This window comes from Panthera uncia, chromosome B1, assembly GCF_023721935.1.
Source record: "Panthera uncia isolate 11264 chromosome B1, Puncia_PCG_1.0, whole genome shotgun sequence".
Taxonomy (NCBI): domain Eukaryota; kingdom Metazoa; phylum Chordata; class Mammalia; order Carnivora; family Felidae; genus Panthera; species Panthera uncia.
The window spans coordinates 157,943,037-157,966,401 of NC_064811.1; the positions used below are offsets into that span (position 1 = coordinate 157,943,037).

Below are 23,365 nucleotides of genomic sequence, written 5' to 3' on the forward strand. Positions count from 1 at the left end.
TATGTATGACATATATATATGTCATACATATATATGTTTATATATGTGTAACATATATGTATATTCTAGATGTGTGGTAGTTTTCTACTTCTGGATGGTATTAACAAATTAATTCATAAAATTCCTTAATGGAGTTCTATTCAGATTGGTCTGGAGACAATGAACACTTATATAAATTAAGTTTTCTTAACATTCAGAAGTATAGAAACTAACCTGTCTTTTGTTTTTTGTTTTTTGTTTTTTAAGTTCACGTGATCTGGGATGATCTTTGGTAAATAAAGCTAGCTTTAAAATTATTGCTAAACTTATTGATAAACTCTGACTACTTCAGAGTTGTCAGAGTTGCAGATACAAAGTTTTTTTCTATCTCTGTTTACTAGTCAGACAAATTTGTGTCTACTAGATGTTTAAGATTATAAACTATAAATCCAACCTAAAAACAAAATGTATAATAAAAAGGAATTGCTTGGTGCACATCAAACACAGCAGTTAGAAAAGAAAGAAGAATCATGAATAACTTTTTAGATTCTTTAGGATGTTTGCTTCTGTGATTTTTTTTTACTTACTTCATCGGTCAACAGGAAAAATAACTTAAGATGATGGATGGCTAGCTTTGTTTAGTTAATGTCTTATGAAATTTTCATGGGTAATTCAAGTATAATTATTAAGATCAAGTAAATTAAATAGATATGAATGGAATAAAAGATTATAAATGAACTTTTCATTGATCATTCTGTTTTATGATAGTTCTCCTTAAGAATAGTTTCAAAACCTTTTTCATAACTTTAAACATTAAAGCTATACTAAGTTAAAGATGGATATTTATTGACCATCTAGATCATTTCCAAATTAGAGAAATATTGAGACATTAATTGCTGAACATTAATTTTATTTTACTTTTGGTATCTCATTTTTAATATGGTATAGAAAAGCTGAATATATTTAGGTCTATAAGTAAGTGTGATAAAGTTGTACTATGAAAAAGACATGTCTATAGAAATGATATATTCTTAAACTTGCTATATGATGATAGTATGTTGAGTATGTGATAGTATGTGAGTTTGCAATTGTCTGCTTCCTACTTTTCACTGAAAATTTGGGTTTCAGATGGTTAAAAATATAATCAACATATGTAAATGAAACTACTAGGAATAGTAATAGTAAAGAAAAACTGTATGCAGGGAAAGTAAGATGTATTTTTGGTGAGGAAAGTTATGAAGGACACGTTTTTGTTAAGGGAAGAAGAGAGTAATTTTATTGGAAAGTAGAATGGACTGGTTGTTCCAGAATGAGAAAGAAGAAAAGAGTAGGAGAAAAACTGAATGGATATAAGAAAAAAATTTTGTAAGATTTGTGGAAAAGGAACCTTAGAAAAGGAATCTTTCTTTTTCTGGTCAAAGTTGGCCAAGATTGGATGGATTTATTTGTATTTATTATTAAACAAAATTGTTTTTAATTAAAAAAAATTTGCCTTTGTACTAATAGTACATTGATGTAAAACCATTATTTGATTTTCTCTCAGTGTTAAAACAGCAAAGTTTCTTTTGGTTTGCTCTTAATAAGAAGTTGTTAAAAAAAGTTGATTTTCTTTACCTTTTAAGTAATATGCCTGGGAAAACAAGATTCTGTGTTTTAAAATAATTTCTTGTGCTTCATATTATGTTATCAGTTCTTTGACTATTGAAGAAAACCAGGTCTTCTTAATTGTAAGAGGCTAAGAAGTTTTACAACCATGTAACTTTCTGTGTTTGCCTTTGATATCTTTAATTGTGATTTTGGTTAAGTGGATGACTAAGGATTGTTTTACAGTGACTGTGATCTTCTTTAGTCAAGTGACCAAACCTTCTGACATGACAACTTCTCCATGTCAGATTCTAAGTGAAGTCTTTTTGACCTTAGACTAACTTTGAGATTTCCTAGATGACCTTTGGAAAATCTCATGGGCTTTGTCTCTTATAAAAAGAGAGATGTATAACTAATTACGTGTATTTGATATGTTAAATTACATGGGAAGCATTGTCAAATAAGTGATGATAAGCCTTCTTAGGTTACATGTGTGTGGATATGTTACTATTACAGGTTATTTCAGAAATTGTATGATATTCATAGAAATTTATCAATACTGTCATTGTCGAATTATTACCTTAAATTGCTGTATGTCACAGAAATAACGAAATGTCCTTGTCAATAGCATTATAATGAAATCTTGTCAGATCTTTAACTACAATTATTTTAGGTGTTTTGTCATTCACAGACAGTTACTGTGATTCTTCTCTGAAAGCATTTATAATTAGCTACAGGTTAGAATGCTCCTTGATGGCATCACTTAAAAACTTTCAGACCTTGCCATTGGATTGAGTAAGAATGTCAGAACTAATGAAGAAACTGATGGATTCATAAAGACTGCTAACACAAGATTAAGTAGAACAAGACTTAATTACGTGGGCCTGAATGAACTGATGAGGATTATTATAACTTTTTTATGACTTTTTGTTGAAACATTCCTGGTTCTTTAATGTTTTGTTTCCCAAATTTAAGGAAAACTTTTTTTAAATTTCTAAAATTTTTATTTTTTTAATTTAAATCCAAGTAGTTAACACATAATGTAATAATGATTTCAGGAGTAAAATTTAATGATTCATCACCTATATGTAACACCCAGTGCTCATCCCAACAAGTGTCCTCCTTAATGCCCCTCACCCATTTAGCCTATCCCCCCACCCAACACTCTGCCAGCAACCCTCAGTTTGTTCTCTGTATTTAAGAGTCCCTTGTAGTTTGTCCCCCTCTCTGTTTTTATGTTATTTCTGCTTCCCTTCCCTTAAGCTCATCTGTTTTATTTCTTAAATTCCACATATGAGTGAAATCATATGATATTTGTCTTTCTCTGGCTAATTTCACTTAGCATAATACACTCTAGTTCCATCCATGTGTTACAAATGGCAAGATTTCATTCTTTTTGATTACTGCGTAGTAGTCCATCACGTTTTCTTTATCCATTCATCTGTCAGTGGACATTTGGGCTCTTTCCATAATTTGGCTATTGTCGATAGTGCTGCTGTAAACATTGGGATGCATGTGCCCCTTTGAATCAGCACTCCTTAATCCTTTGGATAAATACCTAGTAGTATAATTACTGGGTTTTAGGAGTCTATTTTTTTTTTTTTATTAATTAAGAATTGTTTTTTACATTTTATTCATTTTTGATAGAGAGAGAGAGAGAGAGACAGAGACAGAGGACAAGTGGGGGAGAGGCAGAGAGAGAGAGGGAGACATAGAATCCAAAGCTCCAGGCTCTGAGCTGTCAGCACAGAGCCTGACATGGGGCTTGAACTCACAAACCATGAGATCATGACCTTAGCTGAAGTTGGATGCTTAACTGACTGAGCTACCCAGGCGCCCGTAGGGTAGTTCTATTTTTAATATTTTGAGGAACCTCCATACTGTTTTCCAGAGTGGCTGCACCAGTTTGCATTCCCACCAGCAGCGCAAAAGGGTTCCTCTTGCTCCACATCCTCACCAACATCTGTTGTTGCTTGAGTTGTTCATTTTAGCCATTCTGACAGGTGTGAGGTGGTATCTCATTGTGGTTTTGATTTGTATTTCCCTGATGATGAGTCATGTTGAGCATCTTTTCATGTGTCCATTAGCCATCTGGATGTCTTCTTTGGAAAAGACATGTCTTTTGCCCATTTCTTCCCTGGATTTTTGTTTCTGGGTATTGAGTTTGGTAAGTTCTTTATAGATTTTGGATACTAACCCTTTATCTGATATTTCATTGGCAAATATCTTCTCTTCTGTTGGCTGCCTTTTAGTTTTGCTGACTCTTTCCTTCTCTGTGAATAAGCTTTTTATCTTGATGAGGTCTCAATAGTTCATTTTGCTTTTGTTTCCCTTGCCTCTGGAGACATGTGAGGTAAGAAGCTACTGCAGCCAAGGTCAAAAAGGTTGTTTCCTGTTTTCTTCTCTAGGATTTTGATGGTTTCTTGTCTTACGTTTAGGTCTTTCATCCATTTTGAGTTTATTTTTTGTATATGGTGTAAGAAAGTGGTGCAGGTTCATTTTGTATTTCACTGTCCAGTGTTCCCAACACCGTTTGCTGAAGAGACTGTCTTTTTTCCATTGGATATACTTTCCTGCTTTGTCAAAGATTAGTTAGCCATACATTTGTGGGTCTATTTCTGGGTTCTGTATTGTGTTCCATTGATCTATGTGTCTGTTCTTATGTCAGTACCATATTGTCTTGATGGTTACAGCTTTGTAATACAGCTTGAAGTCCAGAATTTTGTGATGCATCCACCTTTGGTTTTCTTTTTCAGGATTGCCTTGGCTATTTGGGGTCTTTTCTGGTTCCATACAAATTTTAGGATTGTTTGCTCTGCTAGCTCTGTGAAGAATGCTGGTGTTATTTTGATAGGGATTGCAGGAAACCTTTTTCTTTTTGTATATGGAATTGAACCATTGATCTTTTCTCCCTATCCAAGACCTCCAGAAATTAGAAGTTTTTAGAGAGTATCTTTATTTTCATGGCAGTATGGTTTTTTGTGGAAGTTCAGTGAGAATCTGTGAGGATCCAATTGGAAACCTTAGTTGTATTATCAAGGTTTTTGACTGGAATGTCATATTTGAGAATGATATGCATCAAATCAGGTATGATCAGGCAGCATTAAGGAGCTAAGGTTGACTTTAAGGAGCCAATTTTATACCTTCCCGTCACCCCACACACCTTGGTAAAACCAGCCTGTACCTGGCCTCTTGCAGGGTTTCCTGCCTTACAGCTGAGTAAGGGAGGTCATTTCTGGCAGGTCCAGGAACCTCTGGGTATTTTGAAAACCTCGAGAAGAGAGGAATTCTCCATACCTCTAGGCACTGCAGGCAAAATCTGATGGCTTCTAAGCCCTGAAAGGCTTTTCTTTATTTTTTTATTTTTTTAAAAAAATGTTTATTTTTATTTTATTTATTTGAGAGAGAGAGAGAACGAGAGAACGGCAGAGAGAGAGGGAGACAGAGGATCCAAAGTGGGCTCTGTGCTGTCAGCAGAGAGCCCTATGTGGGGCTAGAGCTCAGGAATGTGAGATCTCGGCCTCAGCAGAAGTCAGACGTTTAACTGACTGAGCTGCTCAGATGCCCCATCCTGGGAGGCTTTTAGAAGTCCAATCTGAGATTCCTTATGAAATGTTCCAGGAAATGAAACTCAAACAAGGACCTATGTGGCCAATCACTGTTTTTGCTGCACTTACGTAAATAATCAGGGCAGTTTTAATGAGACTTGACTTATTTGGCAAACAGATTAGTCTTACTTTGATTATCTTTGACAGAAATGAGGGTGACTGTAGAGAGAATATTTTTGTTTGTTTCAGTAGAAAACTCCAATGTACCCTTGCCAGTTCCATCTTGCACATTTTGCCTTTTTTTTTTTTTTTTTTTTTTTTTTTACCAAATCTGAAATCTTCTGGTTTCCTCCAATAGCTGGCTACCACTCTCCAAATTAACATTTCTAGTTTTTCTCCCTTCTGAGTTGGAATCATTGAGAGTTAAAACTGCCCTTTTCCTGAAGCTCTACAAGCAGAAGCTGAACAAATTGATATAAATTTCAAAAAAAAAAATTACCACAACAGTTCACATATGGGCAGCCTTCCTGTCTCTTCTGGTATGGACCATTCAAAAAGTTCACCAGAACGCCTGATGCCATCACCGGGTACATTCAAATTTCCAACCAGGAAGATTTGTCGGATGGACAGTGCCATCCTCTACCATCTAAACATGCTTCGAGAATTTCAAATCTAAAAACCTTGACTGCTGCCCACTGGATTCAGAAACTGAGTTTATTTGTCTTTATTTTCATAGCAACCGTCCTCATTAAAAGCCTGACTGCTAGCACCATCCAGCAAATGTCCTTTACTACCAAGTTCCAATAGATGATTCAGCTGGTCCTTAATGAACAAAAGGATTCCAGATTCTGTCTGGATTTATATTGTTCAGAGGAAAGAAGGATGTCTCTTCTTTTCTTGAACAAGAGGGGAGACTGACAAACATTCTTTGCTTGACCAAACCTTAGGCGGTTGAACCTTTTCCTAAGTACATCATCCATGCACTTCCTTATAAAATCTGGTTTTAGCAAGAACCCCCTGGTTTCTGATTCCTCTGGACGTGTGATCAGGTTCCTCATCCTTTACCACCCCCCCTGTGATTTCCTATCACCCTGGCCTATCTTCAGCGAGAATCTGTTTGGTTAGTTTAGACTAACCCTCACCACTGATATTTTCAGTTAGTAATTTCCTATCCACTGACCTCTGCCCCTTGGGTATAAATTCCCACTTGCCCATGCTGTGTTTGTAGTTGATCCTTTATCTCTCATTGCAGTGGTTCCTATACTTATCACAGTGGAGCTGAATAAAGTCTGCCTTACCATTTTTAACAAGTGTCACTGAACAGTTGTTTTCTTTAACGAAGATAACCCTGTCTTTACACATATGGTTTACAATACTGAGCTCCCTTAACATGCAAGGGAGTTCAGCAATCAGCAGTAATTGTTTCCTCCAACTGACACTGATTTTGCCTCTCTACTTACAAGGTTAAAGCAGTGAGTGCTTCTCGTTTATATAGGACTTTTAGGAAAGAGTAAAAGCACTTATTTTTCTTCTAAGAAACATGATGAGTACATCATCTAGAAATATGATAAGTACATAACCTTATTTATACTTTTCCTATGAGATGTATCAGAAAAATTTAAAGACATTACTTTTATTTTTTGCAGCCAACATTTTATGACCACTAGAACACATAGGCAGCCTAACATTCTTTATGATGAAGCAACACACATGATTTCAGATTTGAGTCTATTTATGACCTTTTTGTTTTATAATAGCTTTCCCTTTAAATAATAATTTGTCAGGTGAAAGTTTTTGTTCCTGTTTATATGTTCTAGGAATATTGCCTTATGAATTGTTTCTTAGTTGTATGTAGGTAAAATAATTTTAAGTGATATGTTTTATTCCTCTTCCAGAGACCTTTTGCCCCAAGATTTTGTAGTTTATACCTACAACAAGGAAGGGGTTCTGATCTCTGACCATCCCGATGTACAGGTAACATTTTCCTCTTGATCTTATATTGGAATTTAACATAATTATAATTTTACAATTAGTTCTATTCAGGTACAGAAGACTATGTATACATTGCACAGTCACCCAGGGCCTCTCTTGACATTATAATATATGGAGTTATCCTGGGAAGGGGGTGTGTGGTGGGTGTATTTACATGGACTGGAGCGCACTTTACAGTTCTCCAGGTTCTCAAGTTGTCAAATGTTTTTTTTTAAAGTTCAAGAAATAATCTTCTATTTATGGTAATCCTTACTCCTTATGAATGTTTGCTATATTTTAAAATCTAAAAAATTGTTTTTGCTGGAAGTTAATCTCCCTGAAAGCATCTCTTACTTATTAAGCCATTTGATTTGCCATTAATACTTAGTAAAGAACAAACACTTGTATGCTGTTATATGTTGTAATTTTTTACTAAAAATAGTTCTTTTCTAAAGAAATGTGGTCCTCTTTGCATCAGAGAACAGAGTATTTCTGAAGACAGAACTGGCCAGGAATACTCAAAATAATTGGTAGTTGCTGAATTTGGTCTTATGCATTATTAAATTAGAGCATAAACATTTTTCGTGTCTTTTGGGAAGAGCATTTTGCGTCCTTTTTGGCAGTTAGCTATTCTGTATTTCTTTCTTTTGCATGAGTGTCCATGGAAGTATTTGTTCCCATTACACATGTGTTATTTTCCTGCAAGCTCTGTAATGTTTGGCTGGGTTGAATTGTTTATGTTAGTTACGCACTTTTGCAGTGCACTTCAAATAAATAGAAGGCAAACCCTTGTTTTAGATTAATTTCACACTGCTTGGATGTAATCCTGGCTCTTTTTTGTTGTTGTTGTTGTTGCTGGCTCTGTCATTTATTTGTTGGTCAAGTTACTTTGAGTTGTTTGTACCTTATTTTCTTCACCTTAAAATGGGAATGATAATTACAACTTCATGGAGTTACTGGAAAGCTTAAATGAGTTAATACTTTTTAAAAAATTGAAGTGTAGTTGACTTACAATATTGTATTTGTTTCACTATATAACATAGTGATTCAAAGTTTATATACGTTATGAAATGACCACCACGACAAACCTAGCTCCCATTTGTCACCATATAAAGTTGTTACATATTGTTAATTATATTCCTTATGCTGTACATTGTGTCTCCATTAAATGAGTTAATACCTGTAAGATACTCAGAACAGATAGTCTGACCATTATTAACTCCATAAATATTATTTATTATTATTGAAAATATAAATGCTTAAAACTGCTAAAAATAGATTTCGGTCAATAGAAATTGATGCAACTGTTATCTGAAAGTATTATTATGGAATTGTGCTTTCTTGGGTGATTGAAAAATACAAATTAAGACAGATGAAGTCTTTTTCTTATTTCTTGGTTTTTAGTATTGTTTAGATAAATGAAAGTATGTAGATTTGAGATACCAATTAAAACCTTGATACTGGGAATTTTTGGCCTATGGCTAGATTGTCAGATATTATAATGACATTACTTTTGTTTATAAAATGCAATGAAATTACACTGAGAAAACATGAATGCTTTCCCTTATGAGTGCTATTACCTGGTTTTTATCATTAGTGTCTTTCACAAAGGCCATTTTTCACAAAGAAACTAAGTTTTAATAACCACTTTATTCAAGTTTCTGTGTGAAACAAAATTCCAGATTACCATGTGTTAGAACTTTGGGGTACCTTGCAAATGTATTAGCAAGTGTCTTAAGACACTTCTAAAGTTAACTTCTTTAATTAATTAATACTCTTTGTTCCATATGAAAAGTATATTGACTGCCCAAGGCTTGTGGGCTGTGGCTAGGTTGTTTTTTTTTTTTTTTTTAGGTGGCTCTATAATAGTTCTGTGTATTTCTCTTCTCCCTAGTTGAGTGTTTTGCTTATAGTTTGTGTATTTCCAAAACTGTGACATTTGCACCTTTACTGTAATCATGCAGTTTAACTAGATGTTTTGTAAACTTATGAAATAAGATTTTTTAAAGTACATTGGAGCCTTTGGAAAGATTTATTAATAAAACCCAGTTATTTAAAAAATACTGTCAAGTTGGCAGATTAAGCAACCAAGTGATGGATTTCAGTCATGTCAAATAAGAGAGCTTCTATTATAATTGAAACTAGAAACATTTAATTAAAAAATTTTTCTTTTTAACGTTTATTTATTTTTGAGAGACAGAGAGAGACAGAGCATGAGTGGGGGAGGAGAGAGGGAGACACAGAATCTGAAGCAGACTCCACAAAGCCTGACGCAGGGCTCGAATTCATGAACCTTAAGATCATGACCTGAGCCGAAGTAGGACACTTAACCGACTGAGCTACCCAGGTGCCCCTAGAAACATTTAATTTTAGAGTTCCATGAGTTACAAGTATTATTACCTCATAGATGCTACCTCATTAGTAATAGTAGAAGGTATTTAGTTTTCTGTGGTGAGAAGAAGACAATATCAAAGCTAGACTTTAACATAAAGCACTAGAAAGAAAAACATTAGTGGTTGTGAATTGCCCCACAATAGAAAAAGTTGTAAAGTGTTGAAATTCAGCCTGTATTTTTAGTGTAAATTGCTTAATTTTTTTTTTAATTTTCACCACTTCAGACTTATAGGAAAAGTTGCATGAATAATATAAAACATTCATGCGTCCCATTCACCCAGATTCCCCAAATGTTAACATTTTACTGCATTTGCTTTATCCTTTCTTTCTTCTCTATTTTTTTTCTGAAAGTTTTAAAGAGTATGTTGCAAATATGGTATCACTTTACCCTTAAACACTTCATTGTTAATTCCCTAAAAACAAGGAGTTCTTTTATTTAATCAAGTACAATTCTCAAAATTAGGAAGTTAACATTGAAGTGATGCTGTTTTCTAATATACAGACCTTAATGATTTTTCTTTCTGTTTTTTGTTTTTGGTCCATCATCCCAATAATATACTTTATAGCAAAAGAAAATCCATGTTATTGTGCTGCATTCAGTGGTCATGTCTCTGTAGTCTCCTTTAATCTGGAAATCCTTTGTCTTCCCTTGTATTTCATGACAATAGCATTTTTGAGAAGTATAGGCCAACTTTTGTAAACATCCTGCCATTTGAGATTGACGTTTGCTCGTGATCAGAGTCAGGTTATGTACTTTTGGCAGGAATACCACCAAAGTGATACCGAATGGTCTTCAGTGTATCCTGTCAGGAAGCAGGGGCTGCATTTGTGCTGTTCCTGATGGTATTAATATTGATCATTTGGTTAAGAAATTGCCTGCCAGGTTTCTCTTCTATAAAGTTACTGTTTTTGCCTTTTTAATTAATATTATGGTTAGACATTTTGAGACTAATATAAATATCCTGTTACTTCTCAAATTTTTACCCACTAGTGTTAGTATGTAGTAGTTGTCTGAATTAATGGTTATGATGGTTGTTAAAATGGTGATTTCTTAATTTCATTAGTGCTTCCGTGTGAATTAGTGCTTTCTGTAAGGAAAAGATGTCCCTTCTCATTTATTTATATCAGTGCAGACTCATGGATTCTTACTTTTTCATGAGTGAGATTGAAAATCTGCATGTATGTGAGGGCATTTTTATGTTCTTTTGTGAATTGTCTGTTTATGTCTTTTGCCCAATTTTCCACTGGGTTTTCTTTTGTTGTTGTCCCTCTAAGATTTTGTTTTTTAAATTGTGGTATAATTGACATACATTTTACTGCCTTAGTTTCAGGTGTACAACAAAATGATTTGATATTTGTATATATTGTGAAATGATCACCACTGTAAGTCTTGTTAATATCTGTTACCATAATAGTTAAAAATTTTTTTGTGTTTGTAGTGAGAACTTTTTAAGATTTATTCCCTTAGCAACTTTCAATTATACAATACAGCATTATTAACTGTAGTCACTATGCTGTCTTTAATTTAATTTTGAGTTAATTTTTATGTATGGTGTAAGATAGTGGTCTGGTTTCATTCTTTTGTATGCAGCTCTCCAGTTTTCCCAGGACCATTTATTTTTTTTATTTTTATTTAAAAAATTTTTTATTTTTATTTTTATTTTATTTTATTTTATTTTTTATTTTATTTTATTTTAACGTTTATTTATTATTGAGAAACAGAGAGAGACAGAACATGAGCATGGGAGGGGGGCAAAGAGAAGGGGAGACAGAATCTGAAACAGACTCTAGGCTCTGAGCTGTCAGCACAGAGTCCGATGTGGGCTCGAACTCAAAAACTGTGAGACTATGACCTCAGCTGAAGTCGTGATGGTCTTCACGACTTAACCAACTGAGCCACCAAGGTGCTCCTCTGAAGGACCGTTTATTGAAGAGATTGGTATATTCTTGGCTCCCTTGTCAGAAATTAATTGATCATATATGTATGAGTTTATTTCTGGGCTCTCTGTTCCATTGATCTGTGTGTCTGTTTTTATGCCAACACCATACTGTTTTGATTCCTATAGCTTTGTAATATAGTTTGAAATTAGGGAGCATGATGCCTCTAGCTTTGTTCTTCTTTCTCAAGAAGAGGAAGGAGTGTCTTTATTCTATTTGGTGTTTTTTTGTGGTCCCAGACAAATCTTAGGATTATTTGTTTCATTTCTGTAAAAAATGCCATTGGAATTTTGATAAGAATTGCATTGAAGATTGTTTTGAGTAGTTTGGACATTTTGACAATATTAATTCTTCCAATCTGTGGTCATGGATTATCTTTCTGTTTATTTGTATCTTCAGTTTCTTTCATTAATATCTTACCATTTTCTGTGTACAGGACCTTCCTCCTTAATTAAATTTGTATCTAGGTACTTTATTCTTTTTGATGGATATGGGATCGTTTTCTTAATCTTTCCTTCTGCTAGTTCATTATCAGTGAATAGAACCACAACAGATTTCTTTATATTGATTTTGTTTCCTGCAACTTTACTGAAATCATTTATTAGTTCTAACAGTTTTTTGGTGGGGACCTTAGGGTTTTCTATATATAATATCATGTCATGTGCAAATAGTGACAGTTTTACTTCTTCCTCTCTTCTGTTGGGTTTTTAATCTTTCCTCTTTGATATTTAAGAGTTCTTTATAGTTATTGTATCTCTGATACAAGTTACAAATACTTTTTCCCAGTTTGTGTATTGTGTTTTGACTTTGTTTTTTGGTGTTTCTTGCCATATAGAAGCTTGAAAAACTTTTTATGTAGTAAAAATTATCAGTTTTTTCTTTTATTGCGTCTATATTTCAAGTAATAGCCTTTCTCTATACCCAGGTTAGAGAAGAATTCACTCATGTTTTCTTTTGGTTTTTATATATGATTTTATTTTTAATGTTCAGACTCTTGATTCATTAAGATTTTATTCCTATGCATGGTGTGAGGTACCGATCTAATTTTATTCTTTTATAAATGTCTAAGTGGACTGAGCACCATTTACTTAAAGGTGCATCCTTGCCGCATTGATTTGAGATGCCACTTTTATCACAAAAAGTTCCATGTGTACTTGGTCTATTTCAAGTCCCCAAATTCTGTTCCACTGGTTGTTATCCCAATGCACCACCAGTACTGTACTGTTTTTGTTTTTTTTTTTAATTTTTTTTTTGACGTTTATTTTTGAGAGAGAGAGAGAGAGCAGGGGAGGGGCAGAGAGAGAGGGAGACACAGAATTTGAAGCAGGCTCCAGGCTCTGAGCTGTCAGCACGGAGCCCAATGCAGGGCTTGAACTCACGAGCCGTGAGATCATGACCTGAGCCGAAGTCTGACGTTCAGTCGACTGAGCCACTCAGGCGCCCCTGTACTGTTTTAAATATTAAGGCCTTGTGATACATCTTAATGTTGCCTAACAACCACCTCCCCCACCCACCTTAGCTTTTTTTTTTTTTTTTTTTTTTGTGCTTTAAAATTGTTTTAAAGAGGACAAGATCTCATCATGCAATAAAAAAATCTGATATTAGTAAGTGATATTATGCTTGTGTTTCCACTGGCCAGTTTCTTCCTCAAAATTAAGGATAAAGCCTCTTTAGTTTTTTTAAGATGGCTAAATGTAAAACTAATAATAATATAATCAATATATAGTTAAGAAGAAAAAATCATCTGGTCAAAATTACTTTTTTACCACATACTGATTTTTTTCCCGCCTTGGCATCATTAGCTTGTCACAAGGTCCCCTTCTGTATTAGGTGTCATTTGGCTGCTATTGCTTCTTGGATTGACTGTGATCTAAAATGTTAAATATGATATAGGGCACCTGGGTGGCTCAGTCGGTTAAGTGTCTGACTTCAGCTCAGGTCATGATCTTGTAGTTTGTGAGTTCGAGCCTTGCATCAGGCTCTGTGCTGACAGCTCCGAGCTTGGAGCCTGCTTTGGATTCTGTGTGTCTCTGTCTCAGCCCCTCCCCTGCTTGTTCTCTCTCTCTCTCTCTCTCTCTCTCTCTCTCTCAAAAACAAGCATTAAAAAAAATGTTAAACATGATATAATGGTGTCTTGTTCTGCTTCTAGGCTTAATGGTTATTGGGATAGAGCTCTTTGTGCTTAGTATCCTCTGGAAATCTGCCTAAATATTTGTATCCTTGTATAGGAGGGCAGTAGATAATCTGAAGATAATCCGAAGAACGCCATGTAATAAGATGCCAGTGATATGAACAAAATTGTTAGTTTACTGACCTGAAATAATTTTATTAGCTCTATAATTTCTGTGATTATTTTAGCAATGTAACAGTATTTGAAGATAATACAGTTTTTATCATTTAGAATCATTGTCATTATCGGGGCTATGTGGAGGGAGTTTATAATTCATCCATTGCTCTGAGCGACTGTTTTGGACTCAGGTAAGGAATTTTCTTTATCATTTTTTTCCTTCTATTTCTTACCCCTTTCCCTATTTCTGTTTCCAAATCAAGTCATTTGGGGGAATTAACAATATTAGATTTACTTTGGTATTGCTGAAGGTCTTTAGAGCTATGTATCAGATATCATTCTTGGCATGTTTATTTAAGAAAATATTACAGTGGTGAGTTTCAATATCCAAAGAGAAAATTTCGTTGTTTTGAGATAGCTAAGATTTTTGCTATTAAAAAAACATACTTTAAGTCTGTGTAGTACTTTATGTTTACACAATTTTCACCTATATTTCATTTAAGTCTCACAATGCCTGTGAAAAGGGGCTCATTATCTCCATATTTAGGTGATTAAGCAAACTGGGATTTAGAGAAATTATACCACATATGAAGTAAAGTGATAATAATATTAAAATTACATTTGTTGAGGGCCTGGCAATATGATGCTGTGCTGTTTGGTTGATTACATGATTGATTGAACTAATAAATATTACTTTTAATTCTCAAACCAGCTGTATAAATGGCTGTAATTATCTCCATTTAAGTAATAACACTTACACTTACTGTGTGCCAGGCAATGTGCTAAGTATTTCACACTTATTAAATAATTTCGTTTCCAGAACAGCCCCATGTAGAATGTAACATAGAGAAGAGGTGTTAAATCATTGCTAGTAGGAACATAAAGAAGAGGTGTTAAATCCCATAGCTAGTAGGAAACTTTTGGGATTCAAACTCTGGTTCTTTGGCTCCAGACTCCATACTTCTAGCCACTCCTCTGTATTGCCTTCCATTATACAGCAGTCACTTGGAGAGGTTAACTGACTTTCAGGGGAGTGACGTTAGTAAGTAGCAGTCTTGAGCTTTATATTTAGGTCTGCATGATTCTAAAACCTAGTATTTTTCTCTAGGTAGCATGGTATAGAGAAATAAACCAACAGTCTGAGATTGGAAAAACAGAGAGATTGGGCATTAGGACTTTATTTCAGATGTTCTTCTGACTCCCTGTTTGGGTCTTCACTAGAATTCCCTGCTTACTCTTGACAGGGGTCCCTTTGACCAAAATGTTTCTAGGAATACGTCAACTACAGTTGTGGGCACTGTGCCTTTGTACATGTGTCATGGTGCTGCTGGGTTGAGAGAGGCATGTGCCTCTTCTAGTGTATTTTCATTAACTCATTTGAGTTTATGGCATTATTTTCATTGCTTCTCTTGTCATCCACTCTTTAGACTGTTGGACTGTTCTTTTCTTAAACATGTTAAGCACTGGGACTTGATTTCATGTTTTCTAATTTCTTTTCCTGTGTATTATTTTCTTAATTCTTAAAAATTGTGTACGTATAATGCGACACTTAGAGGAATGCTACATATAGAGAATGTGAGTTACGGGATCGAACCCCTACAAAATAGCTCTCGTTTTGAGCACATCTTTTATCGAATGGATCATGTCCACAAAGAGCCTCTGAAATGTGGGGTTTCCAACAAGGATATAGAGAAAGAAACCACAGACTATGAAGAAGAAGAGCCTCCTAGGATTACTCAGCTATTTCGAGTAAGGAAATATGTTTCTTCATGGCCCAGACTAAAGTGTTAAAAAATCATGTATTTTTGCATCACACCAATACTTATTATTGTTTTGTTTTTGCCAACTATGTGCCAGATGTTGTGGTAGCTACTGGGGAATAAAAAGATGCAGTTCCTTCCACCAAGTCGAACATAGTCAAGCTTCTATGTGTTTTAGAAATTAGGGCTTAGATCTTAAACGATACTTATATACGTATTTTTTACCACTGCTGCATTGTAGTCCATTACACTGTCTTTCAGAGAGCAGTTTATTTAGATACCTTTTACACAAACAGAATGGGGATTCTTGAGTGCTAGATTGAAGAAACAGAGAGAGATCGGGCATTATGACTTATTTCAGAGGTCTTGCAGGGACACTCGTATCCCAGTTTTGAGTCTTCACTAGAATTCGCTGCTTACTCTTGACAAGGGTCTCGCTGACCCAAGTGTTTCTAGGAATAGGTCAGCTACAGTTATCTGTGCCTTTCTATATGTGTCATGGTGCTGCTGGGTTGGGAAAGGCATGTGCCAGTTTATGGCATTGTTTTCATTGCCTCTTCAGCCGTCCATTCTTTTAGCTTTAATCATTGGAAAACATTCAAGTTTTTGCCCAATTCTGCACTATATATGAATTTCTGAAAATCACAGAATTAGTCACTTTTTGAAGTGGCAACCTTGTCCTTACTTCTGCTCTGGGTTCTTATATTCTTATAGTTATTATATTTCTTTTTTCCACTCTTAACACAGTGATGGGGTTTCCCATTAAAGTGTGTGTGAGTGTGTATAATTTCAATATTAGAAAATCAGTAATTTTCCTTGGAAACCTGAATACCTCATATTATCTCTACCTAGGATTTTTCTGAGATTAGTACAGAGAGCAGTTACCACTTAAAACGACAGCAACACGTTTTTGGCTTTACTGATCTGTGTGAAGTAAACTAATCGTATGATGTTTTAAGGGACTAGAGATTAGGGTAAGACCACTATATATAAAAATCATGTAGTGTTATAACTTTTTTTTTGTTTGTTTTTTGCCTTTATGATGTTTGTGTTTTTGACAGAGAAGAAGAGCTATCCTGCCACAGACCCGCTATGTGGAGCTGTTCATTGTCGTAGACAAGGAAAGGGTAGGATTGGTGACAGTTTTTCTTCTTTTTCATGAAAAGCAGATGAGAAGTGAGCATCCCATGAAAGAAACATAAAATGTGATATATTTGTGTTGATTTTTCTTAAATGTAATTTAAAACTAGAATGACTTTCGTCCTTTAAACATGCTTGATATTCATAATCCCCCCAGAAGCCAAATGTAGTGAATGAGAGTACATCTAACTATTTTTTACTGGTGATGTCCCCCCCTTTGTTCTTTTGGGTGATTTGCTTAATTTCTTAAGTGTAATTGTACTGCCTTTTAGTTAGTGTCACCTTTTCAGATGACTTTAAAGGATTGTGTTGAAAAACCAGTTAATCAGATACTACTTTGTTGCCTAATAAAATTGCTTTGCTTTTTAGAATTTCAGCTAACCTGTACTTCCCTTTAAGAGACGGAAAACTTCCAAGTCATGGCATGCTTTAGAAGGGAATCGAGGAGAGTACTTGATCTTAGTATTTACTATTAATTTCTGTGTTCAGGATAACACCAGGGTTTTCCTTATTGATATTTAAGAATTGTGCTTAACTTAACTAAGTAATAGGTCTATTTCAGCATTTACAGGGTTGTCAGTTTTAGATATAGCTGCTGTTTAATTTAACATATAGATTATTTTAAATGTTTTGTCTGACTTTTACTGTCAGCTTTGTTGTTTGTGTGAAAAGGTTGTTTGTAGAAACTTAGCAATATTAGCAGTTTCCTTCCTGTAAGCTGCAGAGACAGTTTAGAGGATTTTTATGGTTTAAGAAAAACCTCTTATTGTGTGTAGGTTGGAAATAAATAAGCTGTGTTTATTAATAGATAGAAATGTATTCAGATTTGTTCATTATAAGTTCCTAACCCTCAAGTGGTAGACGGAAAAAGCACAGGGAGTATGACGGAGCATGAACTTTGCACCAGATAATGGATAAAAAGTTTCTGGAGAATGTTTGGACAAGTGACAAAAATAGAGATTTGAGATGTTTTTATTTATTACTCATTCCAGATAGATTTGTTATGTACTGCTGGAAACTGGTTCAAAATAAGAATGGTTCCATTTAAATCAAACCTTGTCAGATATATTAGATTTTTTGTTTGTTTAGGAGAATCATGATAAAATGCCCAACTGGTAAGATCTGATATATTCTGATATTAATGCTCTTATCTTAGAACAAAACCATACATTCTTTTAAAATTTTCTTTTTGTTATTTAGTTGGTCATATTAAAATAATGTTAAAATAGACATTTGAATTGGGGCGGCTGAGTGGCTCAGTCGGTTAAGCATCCAACTCTTGGTTTGGCTCAGGTCATGATCTTATGGTTTGTGGGTTCGAGCCCTGTGTTGGCCTCTGCACTGACAACATGGAACCTGCTTGGAATTCTCTCTCCCTCTCTCTCTGCCCCTCCCCCACTCATGCTGTCTCTGTCTCTCCCAAAATAAATAAATGAAACTTAAAAACAAAAAGGACATTTGGATTTAGCTAGGTCTTGAAGATAAGAATAGGTCATATCAACTGTTTGTTTTAATATGGTTAAACTTTTAAATATCTATTTTGTCTACATGTAATGTCTCTATTGGTAAACATTGGTTAATCTCTCATTATTAATTTAGCCCAGAGTTTAGAAGTTATTTACTGATAATGTCTTTAGCCTAAGGGAAAAAAAGGTCAGAAAATCTGTTAAATTGTTTTTATTCCTTTATCTGTGCATTTTGATTGTTTTATTTTTTATGTATTTCATTTTATTTTTTTCATTTCATTTCATTTCATTAAGAGAGAGAGAGCCTGAGTTTGAGTAGGGGAGAGGAGCAGAGGTAGAGCAAGAGAATCTTGAGCAGGCTCCATACTCAGTGTGGAGCCCGATGTGAGGCTTGATCCCATGACCTGTGCCAAAATCAAGAGTCAGATACTAAACTGACTAAGCCACCCAGGCTTCCTGCATTTTGATTGTTTTAAACACTACCTTTATAAAATTTAGTTTTGAAAACATTTTTGCGTTGAAATGAGTAAAAGGAACATTAAAGAGAAAATTCATTTTAAAATGATGCTAATTTGGAGTGAATAAAGACTTCAGTAATAATAAGTCTTATTACTTATTTCACACTTGAACCTGTTTTTCTTTTATTCGTATTTAACACTAAAATGTATCCTTTAGATTTATTAATTTAAAATGCAGGTGAATGTCTAAATGCCTCCATTTTTAGTTCAGAGGAAATATTTGGGATTCTTATCTTCGTTGTAACAGATTATAGAAATTTTTTCATAACTTAACTTGGTGAAAATGATTTTCCTTTCTTGCTTTTCAGTATGACATGATGGGAAGAAATCAGACTGCGGTGAGAGAAGAGATGATCCGTTTAGCAAACTACTTGGATAGTGTAAGTTGTGTTTTCTATTCACTGGGATTATTCTAGCCTGTCTTTTCAGTTTCAGAGCAGAATTAAAAAATTGTCTCATTTCAGGGGTTTGCTTTCTAGATTGTTTTGTAACATTTTTTATGTTTGAAAGGAATGTATGATTGTACAAAGACTTGGAGACAAGCAAGAGATTTCTTTCATATTAGGATCTATTTTATCCTCAGGGTAGATAGGCTAAGGTACTTTGGCATTTATGAAAAGATCTTTGAATTTGTACTCAATCTTATTTTGATTAAGGCTGCCTCCTTCTCTGAAATCATGATATGACTCTGTGTGTGTGTGAAAGAGAGAGAGAGAGAGGGTGGGGGAGAGAGAGAGAGAGAGAGAGAGAGAGAGAGAGAGAGAGAGAATGCAGTAGGGAGAGCAAGAGGGAAGGAGGGAAGGAGAGAAATTTGGTTTGAGACTTTGGAGTACGTTCACCCATTGAGAGATACTGAAGAATTAGATACATGTTCTTATAAGATCATTTTACCTATAAGGTTTTTTCCCTGATGTGAATATCATGCTTAATAATAATGATGAGGACAATAGTGTTCTATTGAGTATTTATAATAGGAGACAGGTGCTTTATATTTATTGTCCTTTATTCCTCACAGTATCTCTATAAAATAAAAATGGGTTCCTTAGTGCATTATCTGAAATCTTTGGGATGCGTGTAATTAGAATTTTAGATAAAAACTTAGAAAGGTAGTATGGTTCACTATGTATTGCATAACACCTCTAACAGGATCTTGTGGTAGCACTTTGTTATCAAACTCATTGATACTCCTGTAGTGAAGTGTATGAATATTTACATTAAGTGAGATAACATACAGACTATAAATAGACTTGCATTAGTTGAGGGCAATTTGGAAACCAAATTTACCAAAAACTTAAAATTTTCAGTTTGTCACATTTTGGAATGGAAGATAAAAAAGGATTTTGAACTTCTGTTACTTTTATTTTATGAATGGGGAAACCGAGACCCTTGAGAGATTAGAATCTCATTATACTGAAGGAAATGTTTTTAAGTAGTTGTGTTATTTCATCATAAGTTTAAAGATATTCTCATATTCTTTAATATATTTTATATACTTTCATTTCTGTTTTCTTTCTAGATGTATATTATGTTGAATATTCGAATTGTGTTAGTTGGGCTGGAGATTTGGACAAATGGAAACCTGATCAACATAATTGGAGGTGCTGGTGATGTGTTGGGGAACTTTGTACAGTGGCGGGAAAAGTTTCTCATAACACGTCGGAGACACGACAGTGCACAGCTAGTTCTGTAAGTGATTTTTAAAAAAAGTACTATTAATGAAATGGTCAGAATAACTTTTGCTTATCTTCTTCTATTAGAATCATGTTTTCTTAAGGTTTTTGAGCATTCATTTGCATAAGGAGAACTTTGTATGACACCTCACAAGTGACACTAAGATAATGAGACTTCTCTTCTGTGTTGGATTCCCTGTCACCTTTGTCCCATGTCATTCCTCTTTCTTGGATTTACTCTTTCACTTTGGTGTGGCATGTTTTTTAGTTTCTTCTTATGAAAGGATATATGGAAAGAAACAACTTTTGGCTTTTTACATGTCAGAAAATGTGTTTACCCCTAGGGCCTAAGTAACTCAGTATTTCCACGGTGTGCTTTACAGTTTGCCTTGTAACTTTTTGATTCTTTGGCTGTGTGTAAAATGCTAGGCATGCAATCTTTTTCCTTGAGAATTTTGAAGGCATGTCTCTTGTCTTGTGACTTCCAGTATCACTGTTGAGAAGCCTTAACCCATTCTGATAACGGATCCTTTGTTTATGGGTTTGTTTTCCTCCTTCTCTGGAAACTTGTAGGATCTTCTCTTGGTTCCCAGGCTTCTGAATTTTCCTGATGATATGCTTCGGTGTAGGTCTTTTATCACTCATCCTGCTGTGTTCTTAGTGGGTCATTTCAGTCTTGAAACTCATGTCCTGCAATTTTAAGAATTGTTTTCAAATTGTTTTATAGATGATTTGATCCTCTTTATGTTTATTCTTTGTTCTCTTCTAAGCTTTCTATTGGGTTTTTTAAATTTCTGTTATCTTATTTTTAATGTTCAGTAGATCTTTTTGTTCCTTTTAATTTTTTTATATAATCAAGTACTGATTTCATGGATATAATAATTTTTTTGCTCTCTTTGAGATATTACTGATACATGTTATAAAAATTTTCTTCTTCTACACAGCATCTTCATGGTACCATAATAAAACTTAAACTTATATAACTCACTTAATGTAAACACATTCCAAAACTTACAGCAAAACCCTCATTTAAAACTATTTAAGGGATGCCTGGGTGGCTCAGTCGGGTAGCATCTGACTTCGGCTCAGGTCATGATCTCATGGTTTGTGAGTTCAAGCCCCACATTGGGTCTGTGCTGACAGCTCAGAGCCTGGAGCCTGCTTCGGATTCTGTGTCTCCCTCTCTTTCTGTTCCTCCCCTGCTCATGCTCTTTCTCTGTCTCTCAAAAATAAATAAATGTTAAAAAAAATTAAAACTATTTAAAACATTTCATCCTTCTTAAAAGTTATCTGACTTGAGGGGCGCCTGGACAGCTCAGTTGGTTAAGTGTCCAACTTCGGCTCAGGTCATGATCTTACAGTTCACGGGTTTGAGCCCTGCATTGGGCTCTGTGCTGTTAGCTCAAAGCCTAGAGCCTTCTTTGGTTTCTGTGTCTCCCTCTCCCCTGCTCTCTCTCTCTCTCTCTCTCTCCCCCTCCCTGTCTTTCTCTTTCTCTCTCAAAAAAATGAATAAACATTAAAAAAAAATTTTTTTTTAAGTTTTCTGGCTTGAGGGCTTGCAGTTTTGAAGGCCTTAGCCTGCTGTAGCATCCTTTGCCCGTGAAAACAATAAAGCTATTATTCCTCTTTATTTCCCACAACCTCCTAAAAAACGTTTTCTAACTTGATAGGCTGGCTTCTTGCAGAAAAATGTTCTAATTTATATATTTTTGCCTCCTTCAGTGTCGAGAGTACCTAAAACTCATAGTTTTTTCCAAGGAGAAATTTCCTTTGATTTCTTTTTTTGTTATGGGAGTTAATGTAGAGCAAGGTACTGAAAATGCCAAAATAATTTTTTATAGCCCTATACTCACAAAGCCTGGGTCGTGACCTTTTTATTAATTTTTAGTAATATGGCACTTGCAAGTATCCTGGCAGTGAGCATGCCTTCTAATTCACAAAGGGCCAGAAAGAACAGGCCTCCAGCACATTCTCCATACCTTGCCCAACCAAACCTACCAAGCTATCTTTTCTTCTCTATCTGGTATCCATCTGTAATGTTAGAGGCATTTCCCAAATGTTTGATGACTTCTGGTTGTGTTTTTGGTTAAGAATGGGATACTAAAGAGCCTTTTGGAAGCACTGAGTACATGAGTGGGGCTTGGACACTATGGCATTAAGCAGAGGTGATCTGGCTAAAGTGTTTTCCTTGCCCATCTCTTTATGTCAGTATCTCTGGTCCTCTTCTCCTTGCTGGTCAGATGCCCCAGAGAAAGATATATTCATTCATTTATAATATATTTATAGGTGTATACGCTAGGCACTGGGGATAGCAATGAATAAAGTAGGCAAAAATTCTCTATTTTTAAAATGTTAACAATTTTTTTTAACATTTTAAATTTATTTTGAGAGATAAGGAGCAAGCAGAGGAGGGGCAGAGCGAGAAGGAGAGACAATCCCAAGCAGGCTCCATGCTGTCAGCACATAGCCTGATACGGGGCTCAAACTCACAAACTGTGAGATCATGACCTGAGGCGAAATCAAGAGTTGGATACTTAACTGACTGAGCCACCCAGGTGCCCCAAACTGTTTTAAATTTTTAAGCAGTTTTATTGAGGTAAAACTGATGAAGATTAAACTGCACATATTTAAAGTGTACATTTTGATGAATTTTGACATATGTATATAACCACTTAACTGTCACCATGATCAAGATAATAAACATCCAGTCCCTCTAAAAGTCTCCTTGGCCCCTTTGTAATCCAATCTCCTTTCCCCTCCAAAAACATTCCCTCCCCAGGCAACCGCTAATCTTTTTCCTGTTAATGTGGGTTAATTTACACTTTCTAGACTTTTCTGTAAGGAAAATAATACAGTTTTATTGTTTTTGTCCAGACACAGTTCTTGCTTTCATGGAGTCCATATTCTGGTGATGGAGATTGGCCATAAATGAGATAAATGAGTGTGTATAATGTATTAAATACTAGTAAGTGGTAAGGAGGAAAAATAAAGCAGGGAAGGTAGAAGTAAAAGTATTGGAAGCGTGTAACTACACTTATGGTGGTGAGCATTTCATAATGTGTATAATTATTCAGTCACTGTGCTGTAGCCCTGAAACTAATATGTCAGTG

General features: G+C 34.9%; 1 protein-coding gene across 2 annotated transcripts in view; it reads left to right on the forward strand.

Moving 5' to 3' along the window:
- The window catches only part of ADAM9 (ADAM metallopeptidase domain 9), a 144,535-nt gene that overhangs the window by 19,704 nt on the left and 101,466 nt on the right, over positions 1-23,365 (forward strand). For both annotated transcript variants that reach the window (XM_049632415.1, XM_049632414.1), the window contains exons 4-9: positions 7,007-7,085; positions 13,816-13,892; positions 15,255-15,450; positions 16,523-16,588; positions 18,894-18,965; positions 20,102-20,271. In XM_049632415.1, coding sequence (XP_049488372.1) covers positions 7,007-7,085; positions 13,816-13,892; positions 15,255-15,450; positions 16,523-16,588; positions 18,894-18,965; positions 20,102-20,271 — 660 coding nt within the window. The remainder of the gene's footprint in view (positions 1-7,006; positions 7,086-13,815; positions 13,893-15,254; positions 15,451-16,522; positions 16,589-18,893; positions 18,966-20,101; positions 20,272-23,365) is intronic.